Consider the following 23,985-nt stretch of genomic DNA (forward strand, 5'->3'; position numbering starts at 1 on the left):
AAAGTCCCAGCTACATTTAGCTGCTTGTAGGCTACTTGTAGCTAGTGACTAGTCTCTAGAGACAGACTGTTGACTCAATTCAGTCAATTCAAAGGAAAAGAGGGAGCTGTTTTTCCTTATTTTTTGGACGATGGGTTCTCACTTCTCAGTCAGATTTGCTAGTGACAAATAGGCTACAACCTCCTTTATTCTGGATAGTACATTTCTGTTATGGCCCCATCTGCTGGCAGAACATTGTTACTGCTGCAGAAAGATTAAGACCCAATCACACATGGAAATGGGACCTTCATGGCTGTTATGTTGTGTTGACTGTTAAGCCGAAATTACAACATGAAAGCTACAAAAGTAACTAACAATGCCTTCATGTCTGATTGTCTTTTATGTTGTGTTGAGCAGACATTACAGAATGAAAAGCTATGAACGTAGCTACAATTCCACTAGCTTGTGTTGTTGTTTGTTGTTGTTGCTGCTTGTTTGTTTGGTTGTGTGCTTGCTTGCTTGCTTGTTTGTTTGTTTAATCTTCAGTGTGGGTCCTTGCTTCATCTATCTTTCAGCTAGGTGTCCTCCTTGACCTAAAAAACTTTGAAGACCCCTGTCCTACTAGTATACATATGCCTTTGAGTGCATTTGTGTGCTGTACAAGAGGGGAGAGAGAGTTGCATGACTTAAATGCCATTAGTTTGACAGTGAATTAAGGTGTCTCTGCATGGTGTAAGACAGTGTTGTACTGACTAACAGCTACAGTAACTCAATGCCTTGTGTTGCACGGCTGCTGGCCTGTCTCAGAACTGAAGACGTGTCAGTGTACTGCACCATCTGGATAGTATTAGAATGAAATGCACTATGTTTGCACTGCAGCCACATGGTCTCTGAACTTTCTTTGTTGTTTATAAACCTCTCTCTATTTCTCTCTCTCTCTCTCTCTGGGTCTGTCTGTCTCGCTGTCTCTATGTTTCTGTCTCTCTCTCTTTCATTCCCTTGGAACTTATCTCTTTTTTATCTGTCATTTCTCATGCACATTAACACAGACAGAGAGAGAAGCAGGGGGACTGGGTGGGGGTTCAGCCAGACCTATTGGAACAGAAACTGTTTAGAACAACAAAGCAGTAGAAAGTTCTGGTACTAGAGGTGGGACAGTGGCTGGGTCGCTGCACCCCACATTTGCAGAATTCAAGAGGAGAAAGACATTGAGGACATACCTTCCCAGAGAGCTGCATGAGCCTTTATTACAAAGTCTGATCCAAGTCACACAGTGCTCTAGTTTTGTTGGCTATACTTGAGTGTGGATTCCATTTCTGTGGGAACAGTCTTAAACAGCATCATCGGAAAGTTTTTTGTTTTGTTTGTTCTGCAGCCTAAAGGAAAAGGCCTGGTTAGATATTAAAGCCAGGTTAGGGCGTCTCAAACACAGACATAGTTGTAAGAAGCAGCTGCAGGGCAGGCAGCAGGGCCATTGGTACTGTCTGTGGCAGCAGCACTGTGTCATCTGCTGTGGCGCTAATGATGTCGGGCAGGGTGATCCCCGCTCTCTTATCTTTGGCCCTGGTCCTGGTCTCAGTACGGAGCCAGGGATCCACACAGGATACCTTCCTGATCCAATACTTGGAGAGAAGACTAGCACAGATGGAGGTACGTGGCCATTCCTAATATAGGCTACTCTTAGTACTCTGTATACATACAGTCAGTATTACTGTAGACTCAGCACTGGTTCCCAAACATTGGGTCGGCACCCATATGTGGGTTGCGGAACCTTTATTTATTTTATTTTTGGTCACTATATTTTTTGTTTTTCTACATTCTATTTTTAATTATTATTATTATTTTTTTTTCTTTTTGGCTCTTGAGCTAAAAAGCTTGGGAACCACTGCTATATGTCAACTAACTGCAGTACACTATTTGTGACATTGTTGGCGTAACACTCACAGTGAACCAGGTGAATTAAATCTACAAAGATGGCTTGATATTGTGCCCTTTTATTATGTCTTATGTCACAATCTATACAATGTTGTGGATTGAGAATACATGGACAATCAACAAACAAAAACATTGATTCCTTGATACTTGATACTGAAGTGCATTTTTACTACAATGATACTGTATGTCACCTGGAAGATCCCAGCCTTTATTTGGTGTCTATGTCTATGTAGGCCTACAGTACTGTTTATCAGCATGTGTGTAACAGCAAGAGGCCTAACCCTTTTTAACGTATTGTTATCTCACCAGGAACGCCTGATTCAGTGCGAGCAGAATACAGCCTCAGTCACTCAGAGGATGTATGACCTCTCCTCTGAGGTCAGGGGTCAACTGTCCATTGTCAATGTTCTAAGGTACCTTAACGCCTGTGGTCTCCGAAGCAACCTTTAGGTTAAATGAATGAACAAAATAAATGACTGAAAGAAATCATCAATTAAAATCATATCATAGTGCTAAGCAGTTGCAGTTGCACTGGATAATTAATGACAGATACGTTTAATATATTTTTGCTGCCTTGTTTGTCTTCCCATTGGTATAGATCAGAGGTGAAGGTGCAGATGGACAGTGTGTCCACGCGTGTAGACCGGGTGGAGAGAGAGTTGGAGTATCTAGAAAATAAGATCCCTACTCAGTCTAACATTGAGATAGAGGAAGCCCTGCTGGAACAACAGGTGAATGATGCACAAGTAGACCAGCTGAAGAAGAAAGCGAAGCTCAAACTGGAGAATGGTGCGTACTCTATGCATGCATAGTATATACAGTGTGTGTGTGTGTGTGTGTGTGTGTGTGTGTGTGTGTCATACTGTATGATGCTGATGCTACTGATGATGACAATAGAGTTGGTGATGTATGGTGCCAATTAAATAGTATGAGAAAAAGAAAGACGGATAAAGAACTAACGGGAAAAGAACACATAGAAAAAGATCTAGAGATTAATAAAAGAGACAAGGGGGAGAGTGATATTCAATCTCTTTAACACACAATCCCTCTATAACCCATTCACGTCTACAATCGGCAGACTGTAACACAGCCCTAAGTGCAGTCAAGTCTCTGAAGATTGTAAAGAAGGCGGGAGACTCCAGTGGTTCCTGGTTCAGGGACCCCTCCAAAGGATCAGCTAAGGTTCAAATACGATCTTAAACTTTTTCTATAAACAGAATCTGGCTGGTGCAGGGGTGAAGTTCCTGTTCACTATACCGTGGAAGCTATAGGGGTTCAAATCAACTGTTGAATCTGTTTTCTTGCAGGTCTACTTTCTCAGTGGGTTTAGAAACAATACGCTGCTGGAATACGTCTCTGTGAAAAGCTTCACACAGGGCTCTCAGCTGGCCAAGGTGTTTCAGCTGCCCTTCTATTGGCAGGGAACTGGTCACATTGTCTACAATGGCTTCCTCTACTATCACAAGGCGGACACTCCCAACCAGATACTCAAGGTTGGGTTATGCATGTGGCAATAAATCTTGCAGAACATATACTGTGGTGGAAAGTATTTACTCAAATACAGTACTAAAGTACAATTTTGTATACGTACTTTACTTGTGTATTTCCAATTTCCAATACTGTTACTTCTACTCCACTACATCTCGGAGACATGTATTATACTTTTACTCGGCTATATTTATTTTAAAACTTTAGTTACTATAGTTACTAGTTACTATACATGTTGGACATTTGAAAATATGCGTCACGATGCGATGCAACGCATTGTGAACTTGTGGATCTGCTATTTTCAAAATATTTTTTTATACTGGCATATTTTATACATTTAAAAACTGAAATGGGACATTCTGCATTTCTACTTTTGTACTTTAATTAGACTTCGATAACAATACTTTTTGAATTCCAGACTTTTACTTCCATACTTCTAGTATTTCTATATTGCAGTAGTGATACATTTACTTGATTAAAATATGTGAGTATACTTTTTCCACCACTGCGTACAGGTGCATCTCTCAAACGGCACAGTGACGGACTCCATGCTGATTCCAGGGGCTGGCCGTCTACCATCCTACAGCCTCAACCCCAACACCTACCTGGACCTGGCTGTGGACGAGCTGGGCCTCTGGGTCATCCATGCTGATGCTGAATATGGAGGGAACCTGGTCATCACTAAACTGGATAAAGGTAGAGAAAGGGTGAAAAGGCTGGCAGATGTAATATGAGAGAGAGAGAGAGAGAGAGAGATTTTAAAGATATAAATGGGTTAAAAATGAATAAAATATCAATAATAATGAACTTTCACATTTAAATAAACCTCTGTATAAGAAAGAGAAAACTATTATCTTTAAAATGATAATTTAATTTAATTATAAAATTGTGACTTTGTTATTGAAACGTTCACGGACACAAATGGTATTTCATTGGTTTCGTGAGAATGACCCAAATGCACCCTTTACCACACAAAGTCACATGAAATTCAAATATTCAAAACGTACTCCTCAGACAGCCTGGCAGTGGAATACACCTGGGACACGCTGTGCAGGAGCCGTGACGCTGAAGGAGCCTTCCTGATGTGTGGGACCCTCTACGTGGTCTACAACTCTCACTACGGAGGACGTTCCACTGTGCAATGTCTGTATGACATCCACGACTCCATACACAGGTGGGCAGTGGGGCTATCTATCTTATATATAGGGACCCTGGCACCCTGGCCTCTATACGTGGTATAAAACTATCACTATGGAGGACACTCCACTGTGCACTGTCTATATGGCATCCACAACTCAATACTTTTATATTTTTACACTCAGTTTTACTTTTACTAACAATGGGTTAACAGAAATTAAAACCAAATTGTGTCAAATGGGGGTCTGTGGCATCATGCATAGGGGTCATTGACCTGAATCATTGTTTTTGTAGAGCAATACTAATAAGTTAAATGAAGTTAAAAAAAAGTTAATTTCACACTCTCTGCCAAATCATTTTGACAAAACCGTTTGACAATTCATTCTCTTTCTTTCTTTCTTTCTTTCAACGTAACAAACCTATCTGCCTGCAGTGAGGAGAGCCCAGTGCTGTTCTTCCCTAAGCGCTACACCAGCCACAGCAGCCTCCACTACCATCCCAAAGACAAGCAGCTGTATGCCTGGGACGATGGATACCAGACCATATACAAACTAGAAACGCATGCCAAGGACACAGTCACTGCTGCATCTGGTTAAATGCAACTCTGTGTTTTACTTTAATTGGAAATGCAATATTCTGTAAAATACTTTACAAAAGAAAAATACAGTTAAATCTATTGTCAAATGGTGTTGTCCATTTTTGGTTGTATAGAACACTGCCTTTGTGGCTGTTATGATAGGAGGAATGAATGAATCACACCCGAACATAAGGCACAAAATTATGATATATCCCAAACACATTTAACGGCACAATAAAGTGAATTAAAATGTGTTGTGTATTGACATGTTATACTCCAAATGTCCACTAGATGTCACCAGAATACTTTCCAGAGAATAATGACTCATTGTTTTCCAAATTAGGCCTATTTCATTTGTTTCTATGTAACGTTTTACTGGCTGTTGTCACTGTTAAAAAAAAAGTAAACACATTTAAATATGTTTGAACTTGAACAGACTGTACTGGGGGAAAAAACGGTACTGGAAAAAAACATAGGGGTTGTCGTTTGTTATTTAGGCTACCCGGCTATTCCAATTTCCACTAGGGAAATAAAGTGATCTCATCATCCTGTCATAGTCAACTCAAGTAACACACAGTCACTACCACACTATTTACAGTAAACGGTCTTCTTGTCCCAGGCTGCTTGCTTGTGTATTAGCCTACTCTGAACCTCGGGGTGCTTTTTGATTGAAAAACGTTATTATAGTTGTTTGTAGAATAAGCACAGGAAAGTACAATACAAGGTCTAGCAGGATTAAAAAGAAAACCAAGAAAGCACTGGTTGCCTTAATTGTTTCCATTTTAGGGTCCCCCATTGATTGATTGATTACTTTATTAACAGTTTTCAGGAAAAAAAAAGCACAGAAAATACATACAGTTCAACTTCAATACAAGGTCTTAAGAGGATTTAAACCCACGAAATGTCACATTTTATTATTGGCTCGTTACCATTGCGGTCCTTCATAATCAATTCATTGCGTATTGCTGCATGTTCTCATCCGATCCCGATTACTCACTTGAAAGCCTGACAGCCAACTAGCCAATCACATGCGGCGACAATCACTTCCGGAGTCCAGACTGTGACCAAAATTGACCATTCATCGCCGATGACCAACTGTGACAAACTCCACCTATTTTCAGTTGACACAATGACGCTACAGAAAGGGGCGCGGTATGTTTGAATATCGCAACAGCAGCAGCTGCACACATGCAGCGCCGGTCAAACAAAGCCGAACAAACAAAGTAACTGACGACAAGTATAGCCTGCAGTAGCCACACACACACTGTTGTTAACTTTAATTGTTCTTAAGTTGTAATATATCAGTTGACAATGAGAAGACGGAGCAGTGCTGGCAGTTCCACTAGGAGAAGTTCAAAAAGACGAAGTGAGAATATTCGCTTTGACGAATTCGGCTTTGCTCTGATTGGAAGGAAGGAGCAAAAACAAACACTTCATCACCGATGTCACGATTACAGGTGCGACATTTAGTGTTTAGTTTAGTTTGGGTGTCGTGTGACGGTGTGTCAAAACTGGGGTATAATGAAAACAAACAAAGCATGTCTTTTTAAAAGTATCACGAATGCATCATTGTCTGACTGACTACTATACTGACCAACAATACTAGTACAAACATAGCCCAACATTTTAGATTCTCGTAGAGGTGAATCTCTTTTGGGCTACTACAAACAGAAAAGTGTGCCTTAGCTTTAAAGCCCCCTTTTGATAAGCCAATATATTTGAAATATGCATTGTTTTTAGCATGAGACTCGGTGGTAGAGCTACTTCCATAATAACGTATGGATTAGTCAGTTATTCGTCATCCTCTGAGCTTCTTGCTCATCATGTATATAGCCTAAAGGGCTAGTAGGCTTCCATTTGAATGCCTTATAGACCCACATTTAAACCCAGAGTGCAAGATAATGTGATATGCCTAATCATCAGCACTGGCAATGATATTGCCTGGTTGGTGAGTTGATTTTCCCACCCTCTGTCTTTGTGTTGTATTTGTAGATAATATACTGTATCAACTACCTTTAATAAATTAAATGATTTCCAAGAACAAGAATCACACCCATGTGAATTGAGGGGTCGCTCGTACATCATCTCATTCTGGCCAATCACAATTTGGGACTAAAAGAAAATTATTATGATATGAAATGTATCTTCCCGGTGTATCGCCAACTTGTTACTGAGAGTTGAGAATTGAAAGCCTAAACCTATCAATGTTTGTGTTAGGGAATTTGTGTTGTTGTGGAAATTGCAGTTTTATGCATCTTTGAAACATCTCACCACCACTTAAGCGGAGTGCAGATCGGCCTGAACGGAGCGTACACGCACAGAGTGGAAGAAATGCTAAGGGACCCTACGGGTGAACGATGAAAAGAGCTCAACCGAGGGGGTCCCGAGAGGGGCCAAATATGTATATGATATGAGGTTGTTTGAACTTGTTAGATGTGTCATTGATTCCCAAATCTAAGGAACAACGTGAGTGTGCCTTATTGAACTGATAAGGGACACACTCACTTTGTTCCTTATTTTTGTTGATCCTTTTAATATGCTTCTGTCTTTTAGTTTCCAAAAAGAGATTATTCCGTATTTCAAGGGATGGTTGATGGCAACCTATACTGACCAGTCACCAATCACTGTGACTACTACTAGTTTAAATGCATACCTGAGTAAATGTCCATGTTTTTCTGTGATGTAGTGACTCGAGTCTGATCTGTGTTTGGGTTGTCTCTTCTCTGTCAGTTACCCCGAGATGAGTTCAGCGAGGGTCAAGGAGCTTTGTGAGCTGCTCAGCTACTGGAATGGAGCCAGCTTCATCTGCAGGAGTCAGGTTGTGCTTTTAAACTCTTTGTTACAAGTCGGTTTCATTGAGTCATTGAATCATTGAGTTAGCTGGTGTGTATTTTTATTTTAGCACAACTAATCTCAGAATTGCACTATCTTAAGCCTAATGGCTTCCTTCTAGCCATTGTGGTTACGCTATAGTGCGAGAGTATATGCAACCCTCCCCCCCTCTCAACCTTGGCCTTGCTCTGTCAATAGCTTGGCCTTCTGAGAGAGGAGGCACAGGTCAGCTCACAGAAACATCTGTGATGGCCTCAACACTGGCAGCCTAGATAGAGCCATGTGCTGTCATCTCCACTTCCTGCTTTTTCAAATGAATGTAATTTATTTTCCAAACCATTTCATGGCGCCAAAGTGCTTCCAGTCCTACCTTGGCATGTGCCAAAACTGACCCACTAGGCATTGACAGCCTTCTTTTTCACCTATATTTGGCCATTAACTGGTATGTGCCAAATTTGATCCTCTTGTGTGATGAGGGCATTCATTTACACTCATTTAGACTGTGTGTGTGTGTGTGTGTGTGTGTGTGTGTGTGTCCTTTTATACATTTAAAAAACCAAAAAAAGAGTTCTGACGTTATTGTACTGTACTTTAGCACAGTGGTTCCCAAAGTGGGGTCCGGGGACCACCAGGGGTCCTTGAGGGAGTTCCAGGGGGTCCCAGCTAAATGATAGTTGGGAACAAAATGGACCCTTATGGGGGGCTGTAACTCAAGTCGGTTTCATTCTAATTGTGTTCTGTTCCATTGTCGTGTTCTTTTTCATTATGAAATATAATGGATTGAATTCTATATAAGCTGACATCTTTATGTAAACCACTTTAACCCTGGCATCCCGATTTTGGTAGGTGTAGGTGAAAAATAACTAAATAAAACACTCAAAATATAGCAATGTCCAACAACCCGTCACACTACGATGCGTTGTAGACTGGCTTTTCAATTTCTTCTAGTTTTTGTTGTTTCGTGGCTCAGTGGTAGTGTACTATATGTTTATTTTGTCAATTGACAAATTTAACACTCATATTTTTATTTTTATAACTTACATTTTTATTGGTTTTCAAGACAAGACAGAAAAAGCTAACTTACAATACATGTAACATCACAGACGTACAAAAAATAAAAAACAGAAAAATAAAAAATACAACAGGCATCGACATTGCGTTTCAAAATGTTACATACATCTTTCTAGGAATTTACAATTGTCTCTCATTCCCCTATACCCTTAAATATTGTCCATTTATACCATTTGTCCTCCATTTTTTCTTCTTGTAGCCTCAGACGGTGTGTTAGTTTCTCCATAAAATTAATCTCCTGAATCAAGTCCTCCCATTGTCCCTGTGTTGGAGGTTTCATCTGTCCCCATTTTCTTGTGATAGCTTTCTTTGCTGCCGCCAATAAAATGTTTACAAAATATCTATCCTCTCCTCGAATCTGACCCCCCATCAGGTTTCCTAAATACAAAACATCACACTTCATAGGCACCTCATATCCCAATATCTTTTGTATCTGCTCATGTATCATTTTCCAAAACTCATCCATTTTGGGACATCACTCATATTTTTCTTGGTGTGTCTTGTTTCCAGATTGAGCGATTCATAAGAATGGGCATTCCTCCATCCTTGCGAGGCAGAGTATGGAAGTGTCTACTCAACGTTGACAATATGAGAGACACGAGTGACTTCAACTACCAGGTAAACGGACAGAACTGTAGCCTACTTGAACTAATTCACTGTATAATAACAGATCACGTCTGGGTGTTTGTTGCCAGTCATATATTTGAGATACATTTGAGATAGAATGATCATTATTTCTATTTTTCTTTTAACTTTTCTCTATGACCGATACTAACTATGAATGTGGCATCATTAGCAACCTGGACACACACTGCCTGCCACAAGAGTTTCACTTTAGTATTATGTGACTGAGGGCTGTATTTTGCATGTCTTAAGTATCAGGTCTTATTACCTAACTTGAGTAAACTAAAGACCTGGAGGCGTGATCAATGCCATTTGGCTATTCTGAGTGGCCAAAGAGCATTGATCACGCCTCCAGGTCTTTAGTTTACTCAAGTTAGGTAATAAGACCTGGTACTTAAGACACGCAAAATACAGCCCTGACTGTCCAAAGTCCAAGGCAATGTCAATAGTACAGTTATATATTTTAGTCGTTTGTCTTGTGACAAAGGAGTGTTACCGCTGTGTTCGCCAACAGAAGTGTCTCTCGGAGGTGCGGGGCCCTCTGGTTGATTTGGGGGTCAGCGAGTATGGAATCCTCTCCGCCATAACGACCCTGAGTGACACGCAGAACGACATGGGTTCGACCAATCGGCAGTCATTCAGCTGCTCTGACCCCGCCTACTCCAGAGACGACGTCACGCTCTTCCACCAGATTGCCCTGGACCTACGTGAGTTTTACAGGGAGAATTTAGTGTAAAATCCTTAGTGGTGTCAAAGATACCATAATCGATTCAGCACGGCATCACAATTTGGCTGTGCACGATTCTGCATCGATGCAGCAACGTGACATAATCGATTATAGCCTATAAGCCTAAATATAATATTATATATAAATAATTATAATATATGATACTGTATATAATAATTATGAATAAAATATGTTCAGTACGCTATATCTGGATCATTGTATTGACTGATAATGTTGTGATGATATGTTGTGCACTAATATAGAAAAGTGTGAAACTGTGATGCATCGTAGAATCTAATCGTTACCTGGTGAATTGTAATTGAATCAAATGAATCGTGAGGGCATTGCCAATGCACACCTCTAACAAATATAACCAAATGCACTGGAATTTGGTTAAATCTTTACATTCTGAGACTTAAATGAACACGACGATGTTACTGTGTATTGTTTGTTTGGCCCAGGACAAATCACTCATTTCAATGTTGCTGTGCCACAGGACGATCCTTCCCAACACACCGCTCACTGATGGGGGACACCCCGGAGGCCATTGAGGGTCAGGCCAAACTCTTCAGGGTGTTGATCGCCTACGCCAAATACAACCCTGACGTGGGATATAGCCAAGGTAGAGTGGTTTATTAGCTGTTTGTATCTATCACGATTTCTGTCTTAATACAGTTTAAGCAGACTGATGCCATGCCCCTAGCCCTAGTGCCTGATGGGTCAAATTTGTCCCAAATATCTCAGACAAAAGTACGGTCAAATGTAATCTACTTCAATATTTCTATAGTTGAATCATCAAGTTAGCTGGTGTGTATTTTTATTTTAGCACAACTAATCTCAGATTTGCACTATCTTAAGCCTAATGGCTTCCTTATAGCCATTGTGGTTACGCTATAGTGCGAGAGTATATGCAAGCCTCCCCCCCCTCTCAACCTTGGCCTTGCTCTGTCAATAGCTTGGCCTTCTGAGAGAGGAGGCACAGGTCAGCTCACAGAAACATCTGTGATGGCCTCAACACTGGCAGCCTAGAGCCATGTGCTGTCATCTCCACTTCCTGCTTTTTCAAATGAATGTAATTTATTTTCCAAACCTTGGCATGTGCCAAAACTGACCCACAAGGCATTGACAGCCTTCTTTTTCTACATCGCCTGTATTTGGCCATTAACTGGTATGTGCCAAACAAAACTAGATATGTGTACAGACTAGAGTGTAGCAATACTGTACAAATACATTCAACTTTAGACTTGATCTGTTAAATATATTATATCATCACAGTGAGGAAGTGTGTGGACTAGCGAATGTTAAGAAAACTGTGTGGGAGAGAGAGAGTTGGTGCTGTCTATTTTAACTATAATTTTGCGTGACCTTCTTGTGTGATGAGGGCATTCATTTACACTCTTCATTTTGTTCGATAAGGCTCGCTGTGTGTGTGTGTGTGTGTGTGTGTGTGTGTGTGTGTGTGTGTGTGTGTGTGTGTGTGTGTGTGTGTGTGTGTGTGTGTGTGTGTGTGTGTGTGTGTGTGTGTGTGTGTGTGTGTGTGTGTGTGTGTGTGTGTGTGTGTCCTTTTATACATTTAAAAAACCAAAAAAAGAGTTCCGACGTGGTATTGTACTGTATTTTAGCACAGTGGTTCCCAATGTGGGGTACGGGGACCCCAGGGGTCCTTGAGGGAGTTCCAGGGGGTCCCAGCTAAATGATAGTTAGGAACAAAATGGACCCTTATGGGGGGCTGTAACTCTGTGTACACTCTCAGAGTTAAATTAACATTGAATTTACAATATTAATTGGGGCTCCCAGAGATATAAATGCCATTAAATAGGGGATTCTCTTATGGGGGTCCCTGACATTATCTCTTAAAATGGGGGTCCGCGGGCTGATTAGTGTCAATTTGGGGGTCCTTGACATGAAAGAGTTTTGAAACCCCTGTTTTAGCACATCTACAAGCGCACAGCTAGGTGACGTTAAATGTACTGTACAAACATTGACCACTTGGGGGCAGCATAGGCCCGTTAATAATCACAATTCACAACAGCGTTCACCCTGACCATCCCAAACACAGATCCTTTACTTTACATTGGCAACATGAAAACCAACCACATGGTGTTGTTCCTCGGAGTGCACGGAGCAAATGTTTAATTATCTTTTTTGATCATGTGCGTCTGTGTTGTAGGCATGTCGTACATAGCTGCGGTGCTGCTGATGCAGTTGGGAGAAGAGGAGGCCTTTTGGGCTCTGGTGGCCTTGTTGGACAAAGCCAAATATCTGGCACAACTATTTGACCTGAAACTCAGTCAGTAAGTATGCACATTGGACTCAACCCATTAACCCAGTATACAATAATATATAAAAACATTTATACTAAAAAAATAACGTGCTGTTGAAAGTTTAACTTTGGTAGTTATGTGGCCTTGATGCATGCGAGACCAACTGAGGGGTATGCGCGTGACATCATCATACTTGGAAGTTATGCGAGGACGCCCACTGAAAACTACTTTCTGGGCCTTGACACAAGTTGACAGCCCATTCATCCAAACAGAAAAGTCCTGTCTGATTGCATTAAACAATGTTAAACTCACCGAGTCACCAACATTGCAGCTGTACGAAAAGCTTGAATTATCCTCTTTCTATCTGCAAAGTATTTGTTTCATAAAAATCCACCATAGAAATGTTATGAGCTACATTCTGTCAAGAAATGCCCTGCATTTGATTATGCATGGAATTAAGTGGCACATTAAGTGTCAGAGTTTGGAAGTGCTTGTTTTCAATAACGCAACATTTTGCTGCCTCCTGCATTATGTGACATTTAGAAACGGGTGGTACACTGGTACGGAGGACGGTTGAGTGATTTCCAACGAGCACTTCCAAACTCCAACACTCCAACATGCTGCTCAATGTTTTGCCACTCAGTCTAGAAGAGGGGGGCGTGTCCTGATGGGAAAATCATGCATGTGCATACTCTCTATAGTCTGTCAACTTTATCTGATGCTACTGTGCTCCTTTCCTTCTCACTGTATCGTGATCATATTATATAGACGGATACAATTTAGTACATAAATGAATGCAAAGCAGATAATGCCAATATAATTAAACAAGTCCTGACAGTTTTTTTTCCAGCCTTTCTTTTACTCTGGCATCATCAGCAGCATTGCTTGTATTACATTGATATTGATCGTTGTTTTGCAGGAGAACTTCCATCAAAGCTAACATTAATACAGCAATTTAATTTCCCCCAAAATTAAGTACTGTCTATCACGACAAACCTTTTGTCTATATTGGCAGAATCCACATGTTGTTAGCATTTGGTTGTTATTTTTCTACATGCATACAATGACAGTGGGTTGTAGCTATAGTATACGTTATGCAAAACCAAAGTTCAAAGGGTCTAACAGTGACTTGATGGGTACAGTAGGTGCCGGTGATATGACACAATCACATCACATCTAGTAAAGCTGGGCCATATCACCACAGTCAAATATTTTGACCAAATATTGTGACCATGATATTGTACTATGACGATAATATGTTTTTTTTTTCAAACATTTAAAAAAATAGCAAATCTACAAGCTCACAATGCGTGACATGTAGATCGGCTATTGTAATTGTTAGACAGTTTCTTTCAAAGTATAAAATAAGGCTTAAGTTATTAAAACCAGGAAAAGACAACAAAATATGCCCGCAATATAATCTGATATATTGCCCATTCCTAACTCCAAGAGGGCTCTTCTGTATTCTTTCCATTCAGGGTCCAGCATCAGGTGTTTGATCAGTTCTTGAGACACCGGAAGCCAGAGCTCTCTCAGCACATGGTAAGTAGTGCCAAGGTGTCGTTACTCAACCACTTAAGCCATTTACTTTTTTCAAGCTTGCCCCAGGGGTAAATCCTGTTGACCAGGGTGCCCCAGGGGTAAATCTTTGGCCCCATACATGTTTCCCTCTACACATCTCTTTCCCCCAAATCGTCAATCGAACTCGCAACACGTCACAATGCTTCTGTAGGCTATGCCATAGACGTATAAACAAGGTAGACGCCTCTTCCGGCTCTGGGGCAACATTTTCCAGAGATTCCTTGCGAAGCATAGCGGAAGTTTTCCAAGCTTCCATGTGTGTGTAACATCATCTATTTTTTCTATCTATGGGCTGTGAGCCTGTAGATCAGATCTACTATTTTTAAGAATGTTTACCTATCCCATTTAGACCCGAGGCCGATTCTATAAATGGCATCTAAATCCTGACCTAAGTTTTCTGAAACACTCTGTTCCCAGACTGGTGTTGAAAGATATAACGATGTGTTCCATGTCTGAACTCTGAATGGGCTAGTGTGTGGTTAAGAGAAGGTTTGGATAGAACTGGGAGTACTGTAGGAGCTCTAAATGTTTTGCAAACTTTGTTCAACGTTTTGTCTCTATGAAACTGGACCGGTTCAGAAATTATGCTCACAGGACTTGGAATTGGAAAGAAAACCAATGAATCCTTTCATATTTATGCAAAAATAAACAATTTGGAAGTTTTTGTGTGGAATTATTTGGATTGCGTCAGATTAAAAGTCACCCGTAGAGTCCAGAATGATGAATATATGTGTGTGTGTGTCAGGCCAGTTATGGCCAAGTGATGAGAAGTTGATCTGCTCATGAGAGGCCACAGTAGCGCATCCATCACCAGATAGGCCCCATTCTGCTGTCATTCAGTCTCTTTTACACACACACACACACACACACACACACACACACAATCATCCTTTCTCATCAGCCAGCCTCGGCTCCCTCCCTGCACACTAAACCCCACACAAGCGTGCGTGTGACTGTGCACAGTGCACACTCAAACACACATCTCTTGCAATTGTGCTGCTTGAGTGTCTTTGAAGGGATTGTGGTACTCCACGTCGACTCAGCAGTTCTGTGAGAAAAGCTGCCCTTTTAGATCCAAAATGCATGCACACACACACACACACACACACACACACACACACACACACGCTTATTGAATGCACTGGGGTGCATGCTGCTTAATTTTCCGCCCATGCCGAAAAAGCCTATTTGTGAAGATCAGAGGTTAGCGTTTTCCCTACTAATGATAATCAGAGGTTAGCGTTTTCCCTAATGATAAGCTATTTGTAATTGAGCTGTTCAGTGGAACGGTGTAAATGCTTCTCTGGGCATGCTGGAAACATTTAGTTACTTCGCTGTAACTAAACCTGACGGATATGTATGTGCAAAAACAAAAAGCCCAGTCCATTTTCAAAGCTATGTTCAAGGTTTCCTTGTTTCATCTACACGTTTGTTCCGTTTCCTCAGATGTTGCAGCTGCATCAAAAATATGTATTATTAATAAAGGTACCGGTATATAAAACGAGGGAAAAAAAGGATGGCAGCAGTATTAAGGAAAATAAGTTTGTCTGTTGGTTAAGGATAACGCTTAAGGTGCATGTATAGTGTGCAAAGGTATTTGGTAAGTTTTAGTGGAATAAGTTGGCTGGACAATCTTTCCAAATGCATTATTTTGTTTGTGTTCTGCCTCTCTAGGAGTCAGTGGGAGTGTCGTCAGTTCACTTTGTGATGCCATGGTTCCTTACCCTCTTCACCTCTCTGCCATGCTGGGACTCGGTTCTAGCTATCTGGGACTTGATCATACTGCATGGTACATGCACACACACACACATATGATGTATGTGGAATGTTAGCACAACATTTTGCTGCTTAAGTATTAAGTGGGTGACACTGACAAATAATGGCTTCTTGATTCATTGAATCTGAAATAAGCAAGTGGGAGCATATATGACTAGTGTGTGGATTTGATCACATTATTTTTGTCGATTTTCTGTTGGTCCTGCACCACCTGGACACTAAAGTGAACGTGCATGCACGATGCCCCTTATGAGAGCCACACATCACTCTGACAGATTCTGCCTGGACTCTATGGACATGACAATCAGACCATCTATCTCTCTCTGTAGGCCTGTCGGCAGTGTTTCGTGCTGGTCTGACCATTGTTCAACTCTTGGAATCCCGTCTGATGAACGTGACTGATGAGGGATCAGTGTTGCCGCTGCTACTGAGGGTACCTGTTGATGTGTAAGTAGTCTGGTATAAAGACATCTTGATGATTTTCTGGGGATCATGAATAAGACAAACATATTAATTACATTAAAAGTCCATACACTTGATTGAACCGTGACGTCATGTCTGAAAGTCAGACATTGGAATAAGAAACATAAGTCCATGCATACATGGAGCTGGCTGTCACATGACGTCATTTGACTTAAAGTCAGACGTTGGACGGGCTAGTAACCCTCAAAAATACCATTTAATGTTCACAATCTGGGGTCTCCACACACACCACAGTACTGGAAAAACAAACAAGTCAACCAACATAAAAATGACACACAAAAGGGGGTTTCATTCATCTAAAATAAACTGTCTTTGATTCATTAAGTACTGTTAGAAGAATAAAAGCAAAACAAACAATGGAAGATTCTTTTAAAAGACACGTGCAGCTTATAATCCATATTGAAAAGTAACAGAAGACATGGATTTGTCATGGATTTGTTTGAAAGCGACTGATCCTTTTTGAGGGAAAAGTGCAACAGCAGACCGCTTCAAGAGCGGAGCTCAGCATTTCAGGCCCGGGGCCTTCAATATAATAGCACCCCGGGCCACTCATGAATATCAATCCGCTCCTCAGCCTGTGCAAACTGGACGTGTTTTGACAGTTGGCCTTAAGTTTCTTTGTTTTGTTTTATAGTTGTTCGTAGACATGTTTGGATTAAACATGGTTTATGGTAAATGAGCTGCTTCAATGGCAGCCCATGCGGCATTCATTTCAGTCTCTCTCACTCTGTTGAATATGAACATCACATCATGCCGCCGGAGATGTTTGGTTGACGCAGAGCTGTCGTTATAGCAACTCAGCAGGGTCACTGCGTTTGTTTATACACCCAGTGTGTCCGTGACAGGCCGGTGCACGGCGCTTATTAAAATCCAGTTTATCATATTTGTTTTAATAGCTAAACTCTGGCCCGAGTACTTTAATTTCACACTCATGCCTACGCTCCTTTTGTAGAAAAGGTCCCACTGTTGGACCTCGGCTTGTTGACTTTGGACAGAGTTCTGTAAAATAGACTCAGGATAAAAGGGAGGTTTTAGTAGTTTCTATTGACATGGCCGGGTCTTGTCGGTGATAAAGCACTGAAAGAATTGAGCTGTAGTTGTAACAATGATTAAAAGTGGATTAAGAAGGACACGGTAAGGACATCCGAAATCGATGTGGATACTTTGCTGACCTGTCAGAATGCAGATTTATAGAGGTTGTAGAAATGGAACAAAAATAACTGCACAATATGTAATTTATACCCCTAGCAACCCCTCCTCTTGCTTTGAAAACTCTTTGGTTTCTCAGTAAAGACAATGCAATTAGATTTGTTTCCATTTACACATACTCAAACATCGAAGGCCTTGACAGTTCAGCATTGACAATCGCATTGTGTTCCATCTGTGGTTTCCAGTCGGGCGACGTGCCATCGTGCCACATTAAGAGGTCCTTGTTGCCCACTTGGCATCACTCTGACAGTCTGGTCACGGAGTCAACACTAAGTGGTCTCTCTTTCTCTCAGGGCTAGATCCTCTTACACTGGGAAGATACTGATGAAGGAGAGAAAGAGAAACAAAGAGAGCTTGGGAAGGGAGAGAAGGAAAGATAATTGAGGGGGTCAGTGAAGGGGAATACGTGAGTGAGGTTGGGTGAATGATCTGTGCCATTTAATGCATCAGCAGCCAAGAAATGATATCCAGTAACCAGTTGTTTCTATAAATGTTATTTAAATGACTTAATTGCTCCCGTTTTGTTAAAGTGATACACTATACGAATCTTCAAGCTTGTTACACGTGGCTGAGTAAACGGATAATATTTTTAAAACTGACCTGCAGGTTCACCTGAACCAAACGGGTCAGCTTTGCTGTTGGTTATTCCCTCTTCCGTTTAATATCTGTTTTATAACAATAATGCAGCCTGGGTATTCCAACATTTCTTTCTTTGTTTGAAAGAGTTTCAGTTACTGTAACAACCATATAATCATTCATTATAACATGCCATTTTTGAGGGGCAAAGCATGGCTTTTTAGCCACGTCTATGGACTTTAATGTTTGTTTAGGGCCATTATGATGTAATCTTTTGTCAGCCATCGTCTTCGTACAAGAACAGGTTAACAGAGCAAGCAGCTTGGGGGTTGTTTATAAAAGTTTGAAACAACAGGGGGCCTAAGACACGACTCTCTTGTGGCACGCCGCAAGTCACAGGCAGAGAGATGGCCTTGAAAGTCTGATTTGGTCCCTGTCTGAAAGAAACAACATGAACCAATTTAAGCTGGAAGAGTTTAGGCCTAAGGCTGAAAGTTTGTTAAAAAGTAAGCTGTGGTGTACTGTGTCAAAAGCTTTTTGGAGATCAATTCGGATCATTCCATTTAGCTTGCCAGCTTCTATTTCAGATCTGATAAAATCAGTAAGCTAATAGAGAAGACATGAGTCAGTAATTGAGTGGGACTTCCTGAAACATGTACCCATAAAGTTGTTCATGAATTACTTTCTCCAGTACCTTGGAAGAGACACTGAGTATGGAGATGGGTCTGTAATTTCCAGGGTCAGACCTATTTCCCTTCTTAAAAAGAGGGATTGTCTTTACTCTTAGCATGTTTCATGACTAAGGGGACAGTTCCTTGCTCTAGGGACAGGTTAACTCTGTCCCTAGAGAGAGAATGAACTCTGTCATTTCTCAACCGTTTCGGACGCAGGGCGGCTCGCCGGAACCGGCCCCCTGGGCGTGTTCATGGGGTTTGGGATGTTCCGTGGACCCCCACGTGAAGTTGCACCACTCACTTCACACGGGTGTGATTTTTAACCACTATTTAATCATTCCGCAAGATTTCTCTCTATAATGGCAAATGGGGATGCCAGGCTTAATGTGGTAAATGCAGTGAAGAACAGCAACATAGTGTACTGTAGTGTACAGTATATGAAGGAAGGAAGAGGGAATTGAGTTGAGGAACATTCTCAGTCTCTCTTACTTTCTCTCTGTAGCCTCTGTGGTCTCGTACTCACTGTGACTACTGACTGACTGACGTAAATGGGACTTGTCATGCCCCTGTATAGGCCATTCTGATTAATGATTGGTTGAGAGGCTCATCCATCTAGCCCGACTCTGTCCCACGTCTACACAAAGCTGTCAATCGGTGGCCACCAGACTGGGCCCAGGCCCACAACAATGACCCCACACAACACACTGCACAACAACACCCCAACATCACAACCTTGAGCTCTGAGAATCAATCTCCTCATCTGCCCCCCCCTCCCACCCCCGTCTCTCCTACTCATCTAAGCAGCAATAGCACTGACGAGAATAGAACGGAACATTTGGGACCGATGCTGTATCACTCTGTCTCCATTTCGTTTTTTTCAGTATGCTTGTATTATTTCTCATTGTTCACCTTCATTACTGTACCCCTATACTGTATTATGCTGTCTCATACACTGTCTGAGCCACTTCCCTGTCTGCACCCTCGTGTCATTCCCATCTTACACATCAAACGGCAATATATCTTTATTACATTTTCAGTAGTAATACCTGAAGTAAGTAAAACTGTATAGTTTCCCATCAGAAATTAATTGGAAGTTACATAAAAAATATCCTGAACAAATAATATAGCACCATCAGTATTTCAGTATATTATGTTAACAATAACATAAAACACAGTATGCCACTACTCTCCAATGACTCCATACAGCACACCAGTAAGAGAAGATCGCGCTGAAACAACAGGTCTGGGAATGCCCATATATGGACTTTTTTCCCTCCTTATTATTGACGCCTCTGGTCAGCCCAGGTAGGTTTGGGCCTTAATTTTCGGGCCTGCTGAGAACTCTGCGCTAATAACTTTGGGGCGGGCCCGTCTAGAAGTTTGAATGGACATGTATCAGTCAAAAGGGAGACATCGAAGAGGAAGGACGGGTGGGGAGGGATCAACATATGGAATGTCAGAACAGGTCAGCTCCATAAATGGAGATCTAAGGGTTTGATGAGGTCAGATCAACATGGTGTCCATGAGGTCAGATGTAGGGTTGCTGGCCGGCTCCATATATGCAGATCTAGTTGATGATCCAGTCTTCTCCATGTATGGATATCCAGGGTTTGATGAGGTCAGTGTCGTGATCTTCATATATGGAGACGGCCATATATATATGACATGGAATTCAGGTTTTCATAGTAAACTGGTCGCGGTTAGAGTAAGGGCCGATTCATACTCCTATTTTAGAGCCGAATAAAAGTGGGTTCGGCTCTGTAGAGCCTACAATGTGACGTCATTTGAGGTTCGGGGGGGGGGGGGGGGGGTACCGTAATAAAGTCGGCTCTTCGGTGCTACTGAAAATTTCTGACGAGCCGAAATCATTTCGGCCATACAGCGCCGAAACAGCGGTAAAATAGGAGTATGAATCGGCTCTCGGAAGCTATTGAGTGGTCCATTTTGGAGACACAGGTGTAATATGCAGTCTGTGAAGAATTGTATATTGTGTTTATCTTAGTTTGTAAAATGTGAAAATATTTATAACCAAGTCTATGACCTCTTGCCAGTTGTCCTTGATGTATTCATTATTAAAATCCTTCTACCACTTGCGGAAGGAGTGTACATTCAGGCAGTCAAGAGAATTCAACAAGACATAATTCACACCATCTTTAAATGTGTAATGTGACATTACTATAAAAGGAGCCAAGTGGCAGTGGCAAATTAAGTGAATTAATAAAGTGACGTACAGTACTTGCAGGAAACCAAAGACATGTTCCTTTGGGAGATTAAATTGTGTATTGTAGCTGCTGGAACGATATCCAAACACCATCTCTAAATAAATCACCCAGCAATCTAAGCCCTTGAGAATGCCAGGTCTCAAAGATATAGCCGAGCTGGACCCTGGGCCTAATTCATGATTACTAAAAATGGGTGTTGGCAGCAGTGACCTTTAGGTGTCCTCCACCTACATAGGTGGTAATCTGTCGCCACACTCTGATAGACGTATAGATAATTGGATTTCCTCGAATCTCGATAGTATGAATCTTATCTTTATTACAAGTTACAAGGCTCATAGTGAGTTTGATAGGCAGCCCCACGAATCCACACAGTTCTTATTGTGTAAATAAGCTTGGAAGTTGGAATCATTCCCAGATTAAATGAGCTTGACAAGCTAGCCCAGTTAATATACATTTATACTGTGTATATTCAGCATGGGTTTCAGTTCCTATCGGCTATAGCATCTATAAGACTAAAAGGTCACTGTTTATCAGCTTGCTATACCATCTGGATCGGACAGTACGACCTTTGAACATTGTCTGTTTTATACGCATGAAAAACTGGGATGATGAACTTTTATGACTATAGCATGCTTCTGTTATTTCTTGCATGTCTGCTCCAAAATGTCCATCCACCATTTGCTTGCGACTGTGGGTCATATTTGCAATCGAATGAAGTTCGGGTCTGCGTTTTTCTGGATGTCGATCGACTGATTGCCCAATACAAAAAAATCACTTCGGACCCTGTGTGCCAGAGAGACGACAGTCAAGGAATACTGTTTTTATACATGTTTAACACATCTAGCAGCCAACAGGGTAAAGAATAACTTAAAGACATAACATGAATAGAATTGTATTAGCTTTAGACTGAACAATATTCCCATTGTATGTTTGTTCTTTTCTGTGCCGTTTCTATCGTCTTGGCTTTAGCGTCCCTATACCCCCTGCCCTTCTATTGCGTAGACCTCTGTCCTTCCTCCTCCTCATTGTATACATCAATGTATGCCCTCAGTAACCCTCTATCACTCCTCTGTCAATCTTTCTCTCTCGCTCTTCAATGCCCACTCCTCCTCAATACTCAATTCGCATACAACTCCCTAGGCTGTGATGCCATGCCTCTCTCTTCCTCCCTCTTTCTCTCTCTCGCTCTGTCTCTTTTCTGCCCCCTCCTCTGTCGGCCATTCATTCATTTATCCCCACTGACACGCTCATTCTGCTAGAGGGCTCAACACATCATTTGTTTACTTGTCACTGACGAGGCTGGCTTCAATAATGTCTCCAATTTTTTTTCTTCTCAAATTACCATCGAGCCATCGCACTTTTATAACCACCCAATGTCTTATTTAGAGGGAAGTTTCTACTTTTTTCTTCCCTCGATTTTACAATCGGGAAGAAAAGGCTTGTATTTACACAGTGTCTGTTTGCCTGCCAATTTATGATGCATTGGTGAATTGTCCTTTAACATTTTCGTGATGTGATTTAAGAAACCAAATTCTAACTGAAACGGTTTGAGAATAAATTACATCCCCTATGACGTATCCAGCAACAAATTATGTAATTCAGGTAGGTTGGTTGTTCTTCTCCGAGACTAAATGAGGGAAATTATACTGCGTAATATGTTTTACCCTGAAATCGTGTAGATTTCTGTACACCTGACTCCCATAATCACATAGGGGAGTTGGGGACTCTCTGTTCTTCTTCCCTCACATAATGTAGCTGAATGGAGTACAATGACAGCAAGGTTGTATTGTGGGCCATTACTTAGTCATTATTCATTCTACCTCATCCCCAAATGTCTCTATTATACCTTCTTTATTTTCTCCATCATTCCCCTCTCTTTCTAGCCATCGTTCAAATCGATTTAACTCTGACGTCGAACTCAATCGCTCATCCTTTTCTTCCACAGACTCTCCTTAAACATGCCTCTATAGCTCTCTCATTCGTCTTACATCTTTTCTTCCACAGACTCTCCTTAAACATGCCTCTATAGCTCTCTCATTCGTCTTACATCTTTTCTTCCGTCTTCTGGCCTCCCTCCGGCACTCTCCTCCTTTCCCCCCCCCCATCTCTCGCTCCCCTGCAGGGCCAAGTGTACTTGGTTACTCAGTCAGTGGTGCAGTTTGTAGGTTCATGGAACGTGCATAATTATTTACATCTCATTATACTCTTTCCCCTCCATCTCTCCTGCAGGGCCCAGTACACTGTGTTGGTGCCAGCTCTGTGGGATACCGAGGTTCAAGACTGGGAGATTAAGTGTATGAACAGCCTGGTGCTGGATGAGACGAATGATGAGGCGCACAGCGGTGAGACGCACGCACGCACAGCACAGTACACGCACAGTACACTCACAGTAAAATAGATGTTACAGAGGGGTGGGTAAAATGACACTGCGGGACCACTCAGCAGACAGTAGGCTGTATCTCAGGTAACTGTACTCCACTTAACCTCTTCCCTCTCTCACACACACACACACACACACACACACACACACGCACATCCAGTCGTCCTGACCATGTATTGTCAAACCATACCCTGTCACAAATTGGAGGAACAGACGCTCTCATTCTTTGCTTGTCCTAAAAGGGCCTGTTGCTTCTACCGTTTCAGTCCTCTCTCTTTTACTTTTCTTTTAAAGAATCAGCTTACGAAAAGGATAAATCACTAGGATAATGTACTATAATGGATTAAGAGTGTCTGCTAAATGCCTAAATTGTAATGAACATTCATACGTTGCAAATTTCTGCATTTTAGCGTTTCATAATTTCGCAGTCAATATTGGGGTGCAGGTGAA

The 23,985-nt window shown here is 41.5% G+C and overlaps 2 protein-coding genes across 2 annotated transcripts in view; both read left to right on the top strand.

The window, feature by feature from the left end:
- Positions 1 to 1,003: 1,003 nt before the first annotated feature.
- On the top strand, positions 1,004 to 5,223 carry olfml1 (olfactomedin-like 1). The gene is made up of 8 exons (XM_080761039.1): positions 1,004 to 1,629; positions 2,224 to 2,327; positions 2,513 to 2,703; positions 2,993 to 3,096; positions 3,222 to 3,407; positions 3,918 to 4,098; positions 4,417 to 4,576; positions 4,973 to 5,223. Exons 1-8 carry the CDS (start codon positions 1,501 to 1,503, stop codon positions 5,133 to 5,135), a joined length of 1,218 nt encoding a protein of 405 aa, XP_080617165.1. The 5' UTR covers positions 1,004 to 1,500; the 3' UTR covers positions 5,136 to 5,223.
- Positions 5,224 to 6,427: 1,204 nt separating this feature from the next.
- The window catches only part of LOC308314626 (uncharacterized protein), a gene marked incomplete at both ends in the record, with an annotated part of 52,604 nt that continues 35,046 nt past the window's right edge, over positions 6,428 to 23,985 (top strand). The window contains 10 exons of the mRNA XM_080762258.1: positions 6,428 to 6,573; positions 7,847 to 7,934; positions 9,530 to 9,637; positions 10,158 to 10,350; positions 10,867 to 10,992; positions 12,541 to 12,664; positions 14,113 to 14,176; positions 15,890 to 16,004; positions 16,321 to 16,438; positions 23,385 to 23,497. Of these exons, the coding sequence (XP_080618384.1) occupies positions 6,428 to 6,573; positions 7,847 to 7,934; positions 9,530 to 9,637; positions 10,158 to 10,350; positions 10,867 to 10,992; positions 12,541 to 12,664; positions 14,113 to 14,176; positions 15,890 to 16,004; positions 16,321 to 16,438; positions 23,385 to 23,497 (1,195 nt within the window). The remainder of the gene's footprint in view (positions 6,574 to 7,846; positions 7,935 to 9,529; positions 9,638 to 10,157; positions 10,351 to 10,866; positions 10,993 to 12,540; positions 12,665 to 14,112; positions 14,177 to 15,889; positions 16,005 to 16,320; positions 16,439 to 23,384; positions 23,498 to 23,985) is intronic.

The sequence above is a fragment of the Protomyctophum bolini genome (genome assembly GCF_963924005.1).
Source record: "Protomyctophum bolini genome assembly, chromosome: 4".
Classification (NCBI taxonomy): domain Eukaryota; kingdom Metazoa; phylum Chordata; class Actinopteri; order Myctophiformes; family Myctophidae; genus Protomyctophum; species Protomyctophum bolini.

Coding starts and splice junctions, on each gene's coding strand:
- olfml1 (XM_080761039.1), top strand. CDS start 1,501: ATGATGTCGGGCAGGGTGATCCCCGCTCTCTTATCTTTGGCCCTGGTC. Junction 1,630..2,223: donor GAAGACTAGCACAGATGGAG/GTACGTGGCCAT, acceptor TTATCTCACCAG/GAACGCCTGATTCAGTGCGA. Junction 3,408..3,917: donor CTCCCAACCAGATACTCAAG/GTTGGGTTATGC, acceptor CACTGCGTACAG/GTGCATCTCTCAAACGGCAC.